A 16,774-nucleotide genomic window follows, 5' to 3' on the forward strand; every position below is an offset into this window, starting at 1 on the left:
GTGCTGTGAAAAAGTGTTTGTTCACAACAGATTTCTTTATTTTTGCTTTTTCATACTTACATTTTTCAGATTAAAAAACATTTCATATTTATATTTTATTTACACATAATATCAGTCTAAAGCTTTATCGAGATGGGATTAGTTTCTCAGGGGACTCTGGGGTAATTTTCTGTTTTATCAGGGTTCTTGTACCATTTAAAAGTCTAATTGATTTTTTTTTTTACACTACAATAAGTAGAAATTAAGACCTTAAAATGTAGTCATATTTTCTTTGGTAGAGAGTTATTTGTTGTATTGGAAATCAAAACTTAAATGTAGCTAACTCCCCTCTAACGTTACTATGTTACCTCTGTTGCCGCTAATGTTAGCTAGCTTGCTAACATTAACGTAACGTAACTCACCGCTAATGCTATAATGTTAGCATGTTAGCTAGCTCACCGCCAATGTTACTATGTTGAACCCTGTTAATGAGAGGTCCTCTGTGATTTTATTCCCGTCCAGAACGACCATGTACATGTTTTTCTCAGACGTCCCTGAACTCAGCTGAAAATAGCTATTTGTCCACTGCCGCGCACCGTAATTACACTTTGGGCGTGTGTTTCCACGGAGATCCTCGTTAAAAACACAACAGTGAGTGGAAATGGAGGAGCTACTGAACCCCGCAATGTCATGTGATCGAGAAAGCCAAAAAACTCACTGGTCCTCCTGTTTTTTCAATTGCAGTCCGGATGCAGGAGTTTTATCACTGAGTAGAAGTGTGAAATATATTTCACAGACGTCCCTCTGAGAAACTAATCCCGCCCAGATAGGGCTTTTTTTTCTGATATTAAAATGTGTTTGTTAATCTTAATGTTATGTTTGTGTTTAACTGGGCCTGTTTTTTGGGTCTTACTGTCAGTAAAGGGGTCAGACTGGAAGAAATCTATGCCAGCAGCAGTGGAGGGGCTGCCAGGACGGGCGATTACAGGCTGAGACGGCTCCTCCTTCAGCTCCGGGGCCGGAGACTCCACCTACAAAACATTCACACATTCATACAATAAACCAGTTTAGAGAGAGAGCCTCATGAGAACTACAGCTCTGGAAAAGATTAAGAGACCACTCCAGTTTCTGAATCAGTTTCTCTGATTTTGCTATTTATATTTACCTTGGTAGTGCTGATGGTTGGCTGCTGCTTTGCCTCCTCTTCTGCTTCCTTTACCTCCAATACGACGGGTACAGGAGAGCTGGTGTTTTCCTGCAGACACAAAAACAGTGTTACATATCCCAGATCACACCGGTTTAAATACATAACCTCATAACTATTCAATCAGAATTAAGATTATCAAACTTTTTAATGATATTTTTTATGCAAAACCGCATAGACACTTTTCCTAAGTTTGACTTCAAATTACTCCAAACTGCTACAAAAATATCACTTGAAACATACACCATTAATACATGGGAATGAGATATTTATGAGTTTAGTGTTTTATCAGACGATAAACTCTGGTCTATATACAACCAAACATCCAATTAACTCAAATTACTACGTTATTATTACCTGAAACTTACAAAATATAATAATACAGGAGTTCAAGACTTTAGTGTTTTCATTTAATGACACATGGATTTCATAAATTTATAGGAGTCTAAAATCTGCTATATATACAAACAAATAGGCACTTTTCCTAAGTTTGACAAGTACTACAGTAGAATCATCTAAAATTAAACATTATTAATACAATGTTAAGTGTTTTTCAAAACATTGGTAGTGTCATTTGTTAATCCTTTGATTTTCTTCTTTTATAAGACTTTAAATTGTGGTCTATACATAACGAAATGTCTAAAATCTAGTAAAAACATATGTTTTTCTTATTTGTAATTAAGCTAAAGGTCCACATTTCCAGAATGTTCCACTGTTCTACAGATAGGTAGTTGTTGTGTTTCTGGTGTAAATGTGTTGATTAAAGCTGATTAAATTAGGTTTATTGAGCTGTAAAACATGTTCAGTCTCTGCAGGAGCATCGAGCGCAGCTTTCTCCCCCAGCTCCGCGGTGCATGCGGCTACCGTAATACACAGTTTAGATGCTCACTAAAACTAAAACACAGATTCATCTTTCTTTTCTCCAGCAAATGTGTTACTTTTAAATGCTTTACATACCATTATCTTAAATATGTTGTGAAAAATCATCATAATAATAATAATCATAAGCCTGATGATTTTTTGGTACACTACGCACAGTGTGTGATCTGCCTGAATCATGGTGTTAATCACAAATCACCCATAAAACTACAGTTTTTTTGGAAATAGTTTTTAGTAGTATAGTAATTGCCTAAAATTGGCTAAAATATTTTATTAAAACACTTCTATAATTTACACTAACATTACAAAACTCACGTCACAGTCATGACGAAACGTTGTATCTCCATTTATGTCATTTCTTTTTCTACTTTCCAATAAACTCATTTCTTTATAGAGATCCCTTTATCAAATAAACATATATCAAACATTTCTCTGAAATCAATCATTTTTTTCTTTCTATTGCTTTTATTTCACAACTAAAATTACATTTATAAAGACTAATATTCCTTCATTCATGAAGGTACTTCAAATAAATCTTATATTAGCAAAAATGTATAATTAATTGGTTTATATGGGGTTATTTGTTGGAAGGACTCAGTTAATGCACTGATAGAAATTCATAAAGGTTTTTTGTTTTACTCTGACTTTCCTTGAAAATGAAGGTTTTGTCCTCTCCTGTAAATATATGGGGTATAATATCTGGGTTTTTCTCATGTCTGTGATGTTGAGGAGTGTTGTTATGTGTCTCACCGTCTCACTCTGAGGCCAGGCGGTGCTGATGGTGCCGGTTGAGGACAGCATGCTGGTGTACAGGTTCTCCAGAGGGTCCGTCTTCAGCTCCAGCTCCTCCGGACTGGAGGGGACCTCCGCCAACTCTTCATCAGGCTGCTCTTCAGTGACCTTCAGCTCCTGAGGCTCATCCTGTGGGCTCTTCTCCTCCTCATCCTCCTCTTCCTCCTCCTCGGCTTTCGGCTTAGCGACGGGCTGTTCCGTGAACTGTGGCCACTGCAGCAGTTTGGGCTGTTCAGCAGGGGGCGCTGTTCCGTTAACCAGAGCGGGCTCTTCCTCCAGGACTTTCCAGGTGAGCTGGGCTGTCACTTCTCGCTCTTCTGTCTTCAGCTCGGCCAGCTGTTCCTGCATCTGCAGCGCACCCCAGCCAGAGAGAAAGAGATGAAGAGAAAGAGGAGAGAGAGAAAGAGAGAGAGAGAGAGAGAGAGAGAGAGAGATAGATATAGAGAGATGGAAATAGAAAAACCAAGGAAATAAAACCAACCAGAAAACAATAAGAAAAAAAACACAAAGAACAGAAAAAAGATGAGTAATTCAGAAAACAATAAGTTAAGAATTAAGAATGAAAAAACATACAGGAATAAAATGATGAAGAAATGATGATAATTAAAGAGATAGAAAAGGAAAAAGAGAGAAAGACAAATGTAAGCAAGCAAGAGCAAAAGCATGGAGAATGAAAATGGTGGGGAGAGTGACATGAGGTTTTGTAGTGATGGAGGGAATGATAGAAAATTTCATAATCATTAAATACATGTCCCTCAATTTATAGTAAAATAGCAATGAGATTAAACACAGTAAATTATATTAATGTCATTTATAAACAACAGTCCATAAATATGTTGAAATAATACAAATAAACAACTAAATCACTTTCCCAAACACATACAATAACTAATATCAAGGACAGCAAAAGCTACTGAGGTCATGTTTCGATAGATGGATACATTATTTATTCCGAATAAGTAGTAGGGGTGTAATGGTTCTGGGCATTCTGTATGGTCTCACCTTTATTAACTTAATAATAACAGAGAATCTTCATTATAATTATATTTTGTTTTACACTCCTCTGTATGTTTATGCAAGTTTATAGTTGAGGCTCCAAACAGGAAAAACTACGTGCTTTGAAAATTCTTCAGTATTGGCTTGGGACCTGTCTGATTTTACATGGAGCGGCTGCAAAAATCAATGGGGATAAGTACTGGTTAAAGATACATTTTTATTAGTTCTGGTTATTTAAATGTCTGGATGATGCTGCCGGATTTGCGTTAGCATGTTAAGCCCAATTTCTGCATCGAACCAACGGTGTAGTCTAAGCAGCTTAGCGAGAGTGCGCTACGCAGCAGGGTGCGTTTATACTTCTGCGTGCGTGTATCAGCGGCTCTGCAGTTTAAACCGCAAAGGTGGGAACGTGGGGGCGGGAACGTTCGTTAAGAATACACGTACCATTACACCCATTATAAATAGATAACGTAATTAGTGTGAAAGGACTAAGTACCAATATAACTATTACATTATTATCCCCTCTAAAAGAGATATGATAACAATATAACAGGTATAAAATGATGTGGAAAGCTCCCAGACCTGAGCTATCTGTGTGTGTGACTCTGTGACGGCGTCCTGCAGGGGGCAGAGCTGAGCCCGAGCCGAGCAAACTTTCTCTCCCAGATTGCGCGTCTCCTTCTGCAGCTGCAGCAGCTCCTCTCTGGCCCTCACCAGCTCCTCCTCATACTCCCCAATCCTCTGCTCCTGCTCACTGTGCTCCGCCTGCAGGGACTGGATCTACACAAACAGGGACACACAGGGACACACAGGGACACACAGGGACACACAGGGACACACAGGGACACACAGGGACACACAGAGAGAGAGAGAGATACAGAGAGAAAGAGAAAGAGAGAGACAGAGAGAGACACACACAGGGACACAGCAAAGAACATAATATTAACACCACTAACAGGTAAAGTGTAATACACTGATTATAGTTATTGTCACCCATCAAGAGATGGGTATATTAGGCAGCAAGTAAACAGTCAGTCCTTAAAGCAGAAAAATTAGCAAAGGGTCAAAATAGTAATAGCTAGATGTCTGGATCGGAGATTCTCAAAAACATCAGGCAGATCTTGCAGGGTTTTTTCGGTATTAAATTAATCTTAAAAACAATATTTCAGCATTCATTAAGTACTGCTCAAACTGACTTTTACAACAGGTCACAAACTGGCAAATATACAGCTCTGGAAAAAAATAAGAGACCACTTAAAATATGTATGTATGTTTTTTTATTATTTTTATTTTACTGAATTGAAAACCTCTGGAATATAATCAAGAGGAAGATGGATGATCACAAGCCATCAAACCACCAAACTGAACTGCTTGCATTTTTGCACCAGGAGTAAAGCAGCATAAAGTTATCCAAAAGCAGTGTGTAAGACTGGTGGAGGAGAACATGATGCCAAGATGCATGAAAAAATCTGTGATTAAAACCAGGGTTATTCCACCAAATATTGATGAACTGAACTCTTAAAACTCTTAAAACTTTATGAATATGTTTTCTGAAAGCTCTGCATCTTTTTTGTTATTTCAGTCATTTCTCATTTTCTGCAAAAAAATGCTCTAAATGAGAATATTTTTACTTGGAATTTGGGAGAAATGTTGTCTGTAGTTTATAGAATAAAACAACAATGTTAATTTTACTCAAACATAAACCTATAAATAGCAAAATCAGAGAAACTGATTCAGAAACTGTAGTGATCTATTCATTTTTTTCCAGAGCTGTATTTTACAGGTGTTAGTAGGCAGAGACGTGCACAGAGTGGATCTTCTTGCCATTTTTTCTGGGTGTTATGCTATATTTTATTTTGGTCTTTTCCTTTCTGAGCTAGCTTGTTCTTGTGCTCTCTCTCTTATGGAGCTATAGTTGACAGGGCTAAATTTAACAAATTCATCTAAACACCTATACATCAGCTATTACCATTTAATGGAGGATAAACCAACTCCAGAACATCCTAATCCAGGGAAACAAGTTCTCGGTTCTGAAGCTCAGGTAAAGTGGGTGTGTTGTGAGGTTTACCCACCACTATACACCCAGGGAAATCACTAAAATGTGCACGACCGGGTTAAAGTGTACACCTTCTCTAAGCTGGTGAGTGAATCTAATGCTGTATATCTGTGTGTGTGTGTGTATGTAGGCTATAAACAGCAGCTGCTAAAGACAGGCCTGTCTCATTCTGGCTGGCGTCCATCACTCACCAGCTGGTTCTCCTGACTGCACTGCTGTCGTATGAGCTTCAGCTGCTCCTCCAGAAACAACTTCTGCTCATCCAGCCTCTCCAGCGCTTCCTGCACCTCCTGCCTCTCCATCTGCAGGATCCGCAACTCCTCGCTCTCCTTCTGCACCTCATCCTGCAGGTCCTGGAGAACGAGAGGGCGAGAGATAGCGTTTAACATGAGGCTTTATAGATACAGGTTCAGTTAGAAGTTTGGACACAGCTTCTCTTTCAAGGTTTTAATTATTTAATTTTTTTTTTCTACATAGTAAATGAATAGTAAAGTGATCTATCAGACTATATGAAGGAACACAAAGAATCACGAAGTAACGTAAAAACAGTGTTAAACAAACTAAATACTCTGTGAAGAAGCAATCCTCTGCGAACCTTTTCAATCTCCGGACTATCCTAACTTCCTCTTCAACTGCTTCAAAACAAAAGCTCCTGAAAATCGCCCTCTTCAACACACGATCCCTTAACAATAAAAGTCTTATCTTAAATGAATTCATTACTGACAACAAACTTGACCTGTTCTGCCTAAATGAAACCTGGCAAAAACCACAGGACTATTTCTCACTAAACCAAACTACCCCTACAGGATACTCTTATCTTGACAACCCACGTACTGAGGGCAGGGGGGGTGGCATTGCTGCTATTTTTAATCAAAACCTTAAACCCCGTGCGCTGTCCCTCCCCTTAGCCCCATCATTCGAACATCTGGCTTTTAAACTTCCTGGACCTAAACCTCTCATTTGTGCTATTATTTACCGCCCCCCCAAACCCAACCCATCTTTCATATCTGACCTCTCTGAGTTCATCACCGCACTTTTTTCAATTTCATCATCTATTCTGCTTCTTGGTGATTTTAACCTGCACATTGACTCCCCGGACTGTAAACATGCTATGGACTTCATGGACTTCCTAAATTGCTCCAGTTTCACTCAACACATAAATTTTCCCACCCATACTCGCGGACACATCTTAGACCTGGTCTGCCCAAAAAGAGCATCACCTCTTTTTGGGCGCATGCGCACGCAGCGACCGGCAGGGTGAAGTTGGCGTCCTCGTGGTCTGGTGTTTTTAGTGTTTTAATTGTTTGTTTTTGTGTTTTTAAGTTATCTTAGAAGTCCTGTGCAGAAAAATTGGTATGAGAAAGCCCTAGATGAGTTTTTCTGATACAAAATGGATCTTTGTTATTCGGCTGCCCTATGGATTTTGTTCTACCTACTGCTGGCCTATGATGTGGAGGGAGTCGTTCTCCAGGACAGGATTCGGTACACCAGAGATAAACTCCTGCAACTGAACAGAGTGAGCGTAGATGGCGTGACAGGGACTACGCTACAGCTACCAGACTGTGTTCGGAAAGATTCTCAGGGAGTCTGTGGAGGAGCGAGGTATAAGCAGAGGAAACGAGGTAAACGGGGCGGCGTGAGGTTACGTCTGAGGAGACAGCGGCTCGCACGATTCCCCCTGCCCTACATGATCCTGGGAAATGTTCGGTCTATAAGGAATAAAGTGGATGAATTGCAGGGAAATGTTCGCTACCAGAAGGATTTTAAAAACTGCTGCGTTATGGCCTTTACAGAGACGTGGTTAACTGAGCTGGATCAGAATAACGACTTGGCCTTAGACGGGTTCGGAGAGCCATTGCGACTGGATCGACAGGCTGAAGTGACGGGAAAATCTCAAGGCGGTGGGGTATGTTTATATCTGAACAAACGATACTGTAGTGCTGCGACTGTCAGAGAACGCATATGCACGCCAGATATTGAACTGCTATCCATATCGATACGTCCCTTCTTTCTGCCACGTGAATTTCCACAACTTTTTATAACAGTTGTGTATATTCATCCCAAGGCAGATGCTGGTTCTGCCTCTAGTACTATCTATGACGTCGTACAAAAACTGCAGGCGATCTCTCCAGATGCCCCAAATTTCATACTGGGTGATTTTAACCAGGTTTTACTTAAAAAAACTTTGAAGAACTTTTATCAATATGTGTCGTGTCCAACCAGACATGGTAAGATATTGGATCAGTGTTATGGATCAGTTAAGGATGCTTACAAGTCCCTCCCCTTACCCCCTTTGGGTTTAGCTGATCATAACTGTGTGCATCTATTGCCCATATATAAGACTGTGTTAAAGAGGGAAAAAGCACAGATAAAGGAATTTAAACACTGGACGGATGAATCTGTACTTTGCTTGCAGGAATGTTTTAACTGTACAGAGTGGGATGTTTTTAAAGAATCCTGTGGAGATGATTTGGATGAACTGGTTGATGTTACATGTTCTTATATGTCATTTTGTAGAGATATGATTATACCATGCAAGCAGGTAAAAACATACCCTAACAATAGACCATGGATGAACAAAGCAGTGAGTCTCAGCCTGGAGAAAAAGAGACATGCTTTTAAATTAGGAACCACTTCTGATTTGAGTGTGGCAAATAAGGAGTTAAAAATTGAAATTTTAAAAGCAAAACAGAACTATAAAAATGAGTTGGAGAAAAAAATGGCGGCAAACGATCTTGGTTCAGCCTGGTCTAGTATGAAAACTATAGCAGGTCCTAAGGAGACAGGGAGAAGTAAAAAGGTTACGTTGGAAGGTTTTAATTCGGATACTGAGCTGGCAAATGCGTTTAATCATTTTTACAACCGTTTCGATGCATTTGACTTTGCAAACGAAGTCCAGGGTTTGAGAGGACAATTGGCAAATGATCAGAATTTCTTGATAGACCTGGAGCAAGTACACAAGGCCTTTCTCTCTGTAAGGGTGAAGAAGAGTTATGGGCCTGATAATGTTTGTGGGAGCCTACTCAAAAGTTGTGCTAGAGAACTGAGCCCTGTGTTTCATTATATTTTTAATAAGTCTTTACAGACACAGCATGTACCTACGGTGTGGAAGGATGCAGTAGTGGTCCCTGTTCCAAAATTAAGTTGCCCAAAAACTTTTAATGATTTTAGACCAGTTGCTCTTACGTCAGTTGTAATGAAAACATTTGAGAAATTGATAAGGTCTGAAATCTTAAGAAAAACTGTACATAAACTTGACCCCATGCAGTTTGCCTATAGGCCGCAAAGAGGAGTGGAAGACGCTACAGTGACATTGCTTCATTTATTGTTTCAACATCTGGAGGAGAAAGGATCTCATGCTAGAATTTTATTTGCAGATTTTTCTTCTGCTTTTAACACAATCCAACCCCATATTCTGATCGCAAGGCTTCTAGAACAATTTGATTTGGGTCATAATCTTGTGGGTTGGATCCTTGATTTTTTAATTAATAGGACACAAAGAGTGAGGGTAAACGGGAATTTATCAGATAATATCTGCTCCTCAACTGGCTCTCCACAGGGATGTGTGCTTTCACCTTTATTATTTATCCTGTATACTAACGAATGCCAGAGCAGGTGGGACAATAGGACTATTCTGAAATATGCAGATGACACAGTAATTGTTAGCCAGCTACAGGGTGAGGAGCACAACCACGGTCCAGTTATTAATGATTTTGTAGAGTGGTGTGAAAAGTCCTATCTCCAATTAAATGTATCGAAGACCAAAGATATGGTAATTGATTTTAGACGACATGACCACACACAGGAGGCTACAGTTATTAATGGTCAGATAGTAGAATGTGTACAACACTATAAATATCTTGGTACAGTAATTGATTCTAAATTGAATTTTGAAGCAAACACAGAGGCGGTGTGTAAAAAGGGGCAGCAGCGGTTGCATTGTCTGAGAAAACTGAACTACTTCCACGTTGATAAGACGATGATGACTTTATTTTATCAGGCTTTTATCGAACCAGTTTTAGCTTTTTCCATGGTTGCATGGTTTGGTAATTTGCCATTTAAAAAGAGGAAGGGCTTGAATCAGATCGTAAAATGGGCAAGTAAGCTGATTGGTAAGCCGCTACTCAGCGTGGAATCCTTGTATGGCAGACAGTTAAAGCGGGTAACTGGTGCAATTTTGGGGGATACTGCTCATCCCCTGCATAGTGAATTTAGGTCACTCCCATCTGGTCAGAGGTTTAGAGTACCAAGATGTAGAACAAAACGATACAAAGACAGTTTTATCCCTGCAGCAATAACACAAGCAAATAGAACAAATAAGGCACAGAGACTTTAAGAAACTGTAAAGATATTTGTGCTATGTGTAAGTCTGTGTTTGTTTAGCTTATTGTATGTTTTGCCTGTTTTGCTTATTGTATGTTTTGTTTTTGTTTTGCTTATTATATGTTGTGGTTGTTTTTGGTAAATTTTCTTTTTGTAACGAGATGCTGCTTCACATACTGTAAACCAAATTTACCTTTGGGTATAAATAAACTAACCTAACCTAACCTACTGGCGTCCATATCCATAACATTTCCAGCTCTGACCTTACCATATCCGACCACCTAGCCATTATATTTGACATTGACATTCCCACCCCCGAACCAAAACAAAATCGCACAATCAATTTTCGTAATTTCAAGTCCATCTGCCCAGTCGCTCTTTCTACCTGTATATCAAACTCTCTTTCCTGCTTCACCCTTCCTGAAAATCCAACCCCCACGGACCTTGTCAACACTTACAACAACATTCTGTCTACCTCCCTCAACACACTAGCTCCTTGGAAAACCAAAACAGTCACTTTTACCCACTCAGCCCCATGGTTCACCCCAGAACTTCATAAACTCAAGAAACAACTCCGACAGCTAGAACGATTATGCAAGAAAACTGGTCTCACTGTCTATACCCTCGCTTACAAAGATCACATGCAACATTACAAATCAGTCCTAAACAAAGCCCGCTCAACTCACTACTCTAACATTATTCACTCTGGTTCCTCAAATCCACGCTCCCTGTTCTCTACCATAAATAAGCTCTTTAAACCCCATGACAACACCTCATCATCAATCACCCCAGAGAAATGTGATACGCTTTTGACATTTTTCAATTCAAAAGTAGAAACCATCCACCACCTGCTCGCATCCTCCACCTCCACTACCCCACACCATGAGCCCACGCTTTTTTCTTCTCCATCTGACACTCGGCTATCAACTTTTTCACCCATAACCTCTGTCGACCTTTCCAAAATACTTTCCATTATGAAATCCTCTACTTCTCCCCTGGACCCCATGCCATCTCAGCTTATCAAAGACTGCCTCACCCCCCTTGCTCCACTCATTATTGACATTATAAACTCCTCCCTCACCTCTGGGATAGTCCCGTTACCTCTCAAACTTGCAGCCATCACTCCTCTCCTCAAAAAACCTGGTCTTGACCCCGAGGATCCGAACAACTACCGACCTATCTCAAACCTCACTTTTCTGTCAAAACTACTGGAAAGAGCCGTTGCAAATCAACTTAAGATCCACCTTCTTTCAAATAACCTGTATGAAACTTTCCAATCTGGTTTTCGCACCCACCACAGCACTGAAACGGCCCTACTCAAAGTTACGAATGATCTCCTGCTTTCCTCTGATTCTGGTTCTCTCACCATCCTCCTCCTCCTTGACCTCAGTGCTGCCTTCGATACGGTAAATCACTCCATTCTTCTAAACCGTCTAGAATCCATCGGCATCACCAACACCGCCCTCTCCTGGTTCAAATCCTATCTGTCTGACAGATTCCATTACATCACCATCAATCAACACAAATCCCACACTACCCCTGTTCTACACGGTGTTCCTCAAGGTTCAGTTTTGGGCCCCATTCTCTTCATTCTGTACATGCTTCCTCTTGGACATATCATCCGCCGCCATGGGCTAAAATTCCACTGTTACGCTGATGATATCCAGCTTTACATCACCACTAAAACCATCTCCCCTGCCATCCTCTCCACCCTCACTTGCTGCCTCATGGATATCAAAGACTGGATGAACCATAATTTTCTCAAACTAAACAGTAATAAAACGGAGATTATTATCTTTGGTCCAAAATCCAGCCTCTCCACCTGTCAAAATTTCACTCTCTGTATTGATGGTCACTCTGTCACTCCTTCCCCACTTGTCAGAAACCTTGGAATCTATTTGGACCCTACACTCTCCTTCAAATCACACATCAACCACATAGTTAAAACATCCTTCTTTCACTTACGTAATATTGCACGCCTGCGACCCACTCTTCCCACTCCTGCTGCAGAGACATTAATTCATGCCTTTATCACCTCCAGACTCGACTACTGCAATAGCATCCTGTATGGTCTCCCCTCTACTGCTCTCCAAAAACTCCAATATGTCCAGAACTCTGCTGCTCGATTGCTCACCCGCTCCCCCATTAGACAGCACATTACCCCTGTCCTCCGTCAACTCCATTGGCTTCCCATAAAACAACGCATACATTTCAAGATCCTCCTTATCACCTATAAAGCCCTTAACAACCTTGCCCCCCCATACCTGTCTGACCTCCTTCACCGCCACTCCCCCGCCCGTCAACTCCGCTCTGCTGACGCTAACCTCCTCACCCAAACTACCTCCACCAAATACCGGACCCGTGGGGACAGGGCCTTTGCCGTCGCTGCCCCCACCCTATGGAACTCCCTCCCCCTTACCATTCGAAACTCTGAGTCCCTGCACTCCTTCAAACGTCATCTCAAAACCCACCTTTTTCAAGTTTGCATATGAACATTGACACATGTGCATATTGTACGTGTGCATGTGAAATTTTCTGTAAAGCGGCTTTGAGTACCAAGAAAAGCGCTATATAAAATTGATTTATTATTATTATTACTCTTATCTGGGGAGCTGCTAACTTGTGGTTTCTGAAGCTGGTAACTCTGATGAACTTATCCTGTACAATAGAGGAAACGCTTGCTCTTCCTTTCCTGGGGTGGTCCTGATGAGTGCCAGTTTCATCATCATAATGTTTTTGACAGTCTTTGCAGTGACTGCACTTTAGGATATTAGATTTCGTAAAGAAGGAAATTCAGGACCCTTATTACCCTTTCCAAAAGTGATCACCAACAAAGATCACCCAAAGAACAATGATAATAATAGTGATAACTGCCCAGGGTAACTTCTAAGCAACTGAAGGCCCCATTTCGCCAATAGGCTAGCGCTTACTCAAATATTCACTATTCACTGTATACCTGTAACTCTACCTCTTCACTACTTTACTTTAACTGATGCTCTCAAACACTTTATTAAGAGACAAGAAATTCAAGTAATTAACTCTTGATGAGTTCAGCACAGCTGTTAACTGAAAGCCTGAATTCCAGGTGACTCTACTTCATAAAGCTGACTGAGAAAATCCAGCAGAGATGTGAAACACTGTCATCAAGAGGAGAGGAGCTACCGGTACTTTAAAGAATGTAAAATATACGACATGCTGGTTTGTTACACTTTTTTGTTTAGTTAATATTTACTAAATATGGGCTTCCTCATAGTTTTGATGAGACCAGTATTAATCTACAATTCAGAACATTTTTAAATAATGTTTAAAATAAATAACTAGTATCATGTTGGACCCCATCTAGCTTAGTAAAGTACAGTAACATCTGGAGGACTATTGAGCCATACGGTCGGACAGCCTCTTATACATCTATTGTATCTGTACAGGCAGAATCTTCAGTGTGCATGTTCCAGTATAGAGAGTGTAAAAAATCATTTCCCAGCTTATTTCCATTACTACTTATTATTATTATTATTATTATTATTATTATTATTATTATTATTATTATTATGATAAACAACACTTCAGATTTAATTTATTTATTTTCTTTAAAGGCTCTGGAAGTTTACTGCAACATTTTGTACACTGGATTTCGTACCATTTCTAGTTATTCACTGGACCTGAAGAGCTTAAACCTTCTGTTATGTTCATTCGACAGGAACAGCAATGGTGTTACCAGGTCAATTTGACCCATTTATGCATGTTATTTATCCACAGTACTTCTGAAACCAAAAAATGACTAACAAGCAGTGTTAATATTCCATTACTAACTAATTTAATAATTATTCTATCAATATTTAGTATAATAGTGTTCCTTACCTTTAACAGGTAATGTTTCAATTAGGATAATTCACTCTTTTTTCATTTAAAAAAATATGTTTGACTAATAATTTCACTATTTATATTACTTTTGAAAGAAAAACATGTGAATCACAATAGTTTTACATAACATTGAAACATAACATTGCAATTTAGTTTTAGTTTTTGTAGTGTTTGCAGGGGTGGCTGCAAATATGTGAGATGAACCATTTCACACATTATTTAAGGCAAGCAGAAGAAGTTTCATACTGAAAAAATACTTTTACCCATTTTAAAAAAGCATTTTTTTTATTACCTACACCATTTTAAGGGGTTAAACTTAAAAATGCCTCACTTCAACTCCGATAATTCACATCACCTTGCCATGAGCTGGGTCTTCCAACATGACAACGACTTAAAACACACAGCCATGGGAGCTAAGGAGTGGCTCCATTTTTTCTTCCCAATATTATGCAGCCACCTCGCACCCACCATTATGCCTCACTTCAACTCCGATAATTCACATCACCTTGCCATGAGCATGCTGACCAGCGTTCAACCTTTGATTTTGCGATATACAGAGTAAATATTCTCAATTTTCTGAGAGTGTTCTGGCAAAGTAAGTAATTTAAGAGTAAACTTATTGTTTAAAACAATTAATAATCATTTGTAACATCAAAAATCTGTGTATTAATTTACTTCAAGAAGTAAATGCATCACAAAATCATATTTCTCCACACATTCAGAGCTTAACTAATGAAACAAAGGCTGATTCTCAGCAGCACAGCAGCCTGATGTTCTTCTGACAACAAACAATAGCACACCCTCACACATTCTCAGAGCATTAACACACCCTCTCACACAGCAGAGCCGAGCTCCTGCTGTAGTTCATGAGAGAACAGCGCAAACACACTGAAACTGAAGGACTATTCTCCACCAGTGCATTCCACCACACACCAGTAACACCAGTAAACTCACCTGAACCTCACTGGTCCTCTGCCTGATGCTCTCCTCCTTGTCTTTGATCTCCTGCTCCACAGAGCTCTTCTCCCTGAAAGACCAGCACAAACAGGAGTATTTCATCAGCGCCGTAACTGACGGCACGGCCAACCAGCCGGCCCGCGGCTGCACCGCCTGTCCCTCCAGCACCATGACCGAGCGAGCGCCTGCTGGAGATCAGACTGGAGCGCGAGAGGGGGGGAAAAGCGTGTGCGCGAGAGTGTTTGAAGTGAGAGCTGCCAGAACTGCACATGTGCAGATGGTGCAGAGAGAAAGGATGAGAGAGAAAGAGAGAGAGAGAGGACTAGAGATAGAGATAGAGAGAGAGAGAGAGAGAGAGAGAGAGTGGGAGGGAGAGAGAGAAACAGAAACAGTGGGTGGTATCTTCTCAAGTATGGTTTAAACTGAGAACATCATTATAAATTATATAACATACAATGGGGAAATTAAGCATTTGATATACTGTATGTTTTGCAGGTTTTCCTAACTACAAATAATGAAAAGGTTTGTAAATTTTTTAAAATCCAAAAAAAAAATCACATTGTAATTGTATAACTCGTAATATTGAGTGCTGTAGTTCAGCACAGCAGTGCCAATATTAAATGTTATAGCTTGAACCTCGAGTGTATTATTACGATTATACCACAGTTCTATTATCGCTGTTTATTAAAAGATTTTGAGTTAAACAGGAGGAGAAAATTCTGTTATTTGGTTATAAACATTCTGTGAGTTAAATTAGTTCCATTGCTGCTCTCTTTGTAGCTGCGCTGTTTGGTTTGTAAGCGCCCTCTTGGTCTCAGCCCTCTTGGTCTTCTTTAGGCACTGTCAAAAAATTTTTTTGATATAAACTTCTATGTCCTCCATTGCTAATGATCATCATTATTTGTACAGGGGTTTGACAATGAAACTGAAACACCACAATAATGTATTGTGGTGACGGACAGTTCTGGTGGAAACAGGAGAGTTGAGGTGCACATTGAATTCTGCGTGATTTGATCAGCCGTGGTTTTATGTTTTTTGGATACAATCCGGGTTAGCACCCGAACATCCCTTTCAGACAGCTTCCTCTTACAGCATCCACAGTTAATCCTGTTGGATGTGGTTGGTTCTTCTAGGTGGTGTGCTGACATTACCCTGGATACCGTGGCTCTTGATGCATCACAAAGACTTGCTGTCTTGGTCACAGATGCTCCAGCAAGACGTGCACCAACAATTTGTCCTCTTTTGAACTCTGGTATGTCTCCCATAATGTTGTGTGCATTGCAATATTTAGAGCAGAACTGTCCTCTTACCCTGCTAATTGAACCTTCACACTCTGCTCTTACTGGTGCAATGTGCAATTAATGAAGATTGGACACCAGGCTGCTCCAATTTAGCCATGAAACCTCCCACACTAAAATGACAGGGGTTTCAGTTTCCCCCTGTAAGTCGCTTTAGATAAAAGCGTCCATTAAATGCTATGTAATGCAATTTAATTTAATAAAATGAAGGAAAAACAAACACTAAAGAATGAAATACAAGGAGGAATGGAACAATAGAGTAAATGAAGAATAGATAAATTATTTAATATTTTACAAAACCACACAAGACACTGCAAAATGAAGAGAGTGTCTAGTTTGGCAGCATCTTTAAAAACATCCGAGAATTTAAAGTATGGCTCTGGTTCAAAACTGAACTTCAGCATGAGTCAAACTCTCCTTATCAGACTC

General features: G+C 39.9%; 1 protein-coding gene across 3 annotated transcripts in view; it reads right to left on the reverse strand.

Moving 5' to 3' along the window:
- The window catches only part of eps15 (epidermal growth factor receptor pathway substrate 15), a 67,825-nt gene that overhangs the window by 16,977 nt on the left and 34,074 nt on the right, over positions 1–16,774 (reverse strand). For 2 of the 3 annotated variants that reach the window (XM_022671007.2, XM_022671006.2), the window contains exons 13-18: positions 15,045–15,117; positions 6,098–6,259; positions 4,433–4,630; positions 2,813–3,202; positions 1,145–1,234; positions 893–1,010 (exon numbers count right to left, since the gene is read on the reverse strand). In XM_022671007.2, coding sequence (XP_022526728.2) covers positions 893–1,010; positions 1,145–1,234; positions 2,813–3,202; positions 4,433–4,630; positions 6,098–6,259; positions 15,045–15,117 — 1,031 coding nt within the window. The remainder of the gene's footprint in view (positions 1–892; positions 1,011–1,144; positions 1,235–2,812; positions 3,203–4,432; positions 4,631–6,097; positions 6,260–15,044; positions 15,118–16,774) is intronic. The other variant, XM_022671008.2, reaches the window with a different exon arrangement.

Source organism: Astyanax mexicanus, chromosome 12 (assembly GCF_023375975.1).
Source record: "Astyanax mexicanus isolate ESR-SI-001 chromosome 12, AstMex3_surface, whole genome shotgun sequence".
Taxonomy (NCBI): domain Eukaryota; kingdom Metazoa; phylum Chordata; class Actinopteri; order Characiformes; family Acestrorhamphidae; genus Astyanax; species Astyanax mexicanus.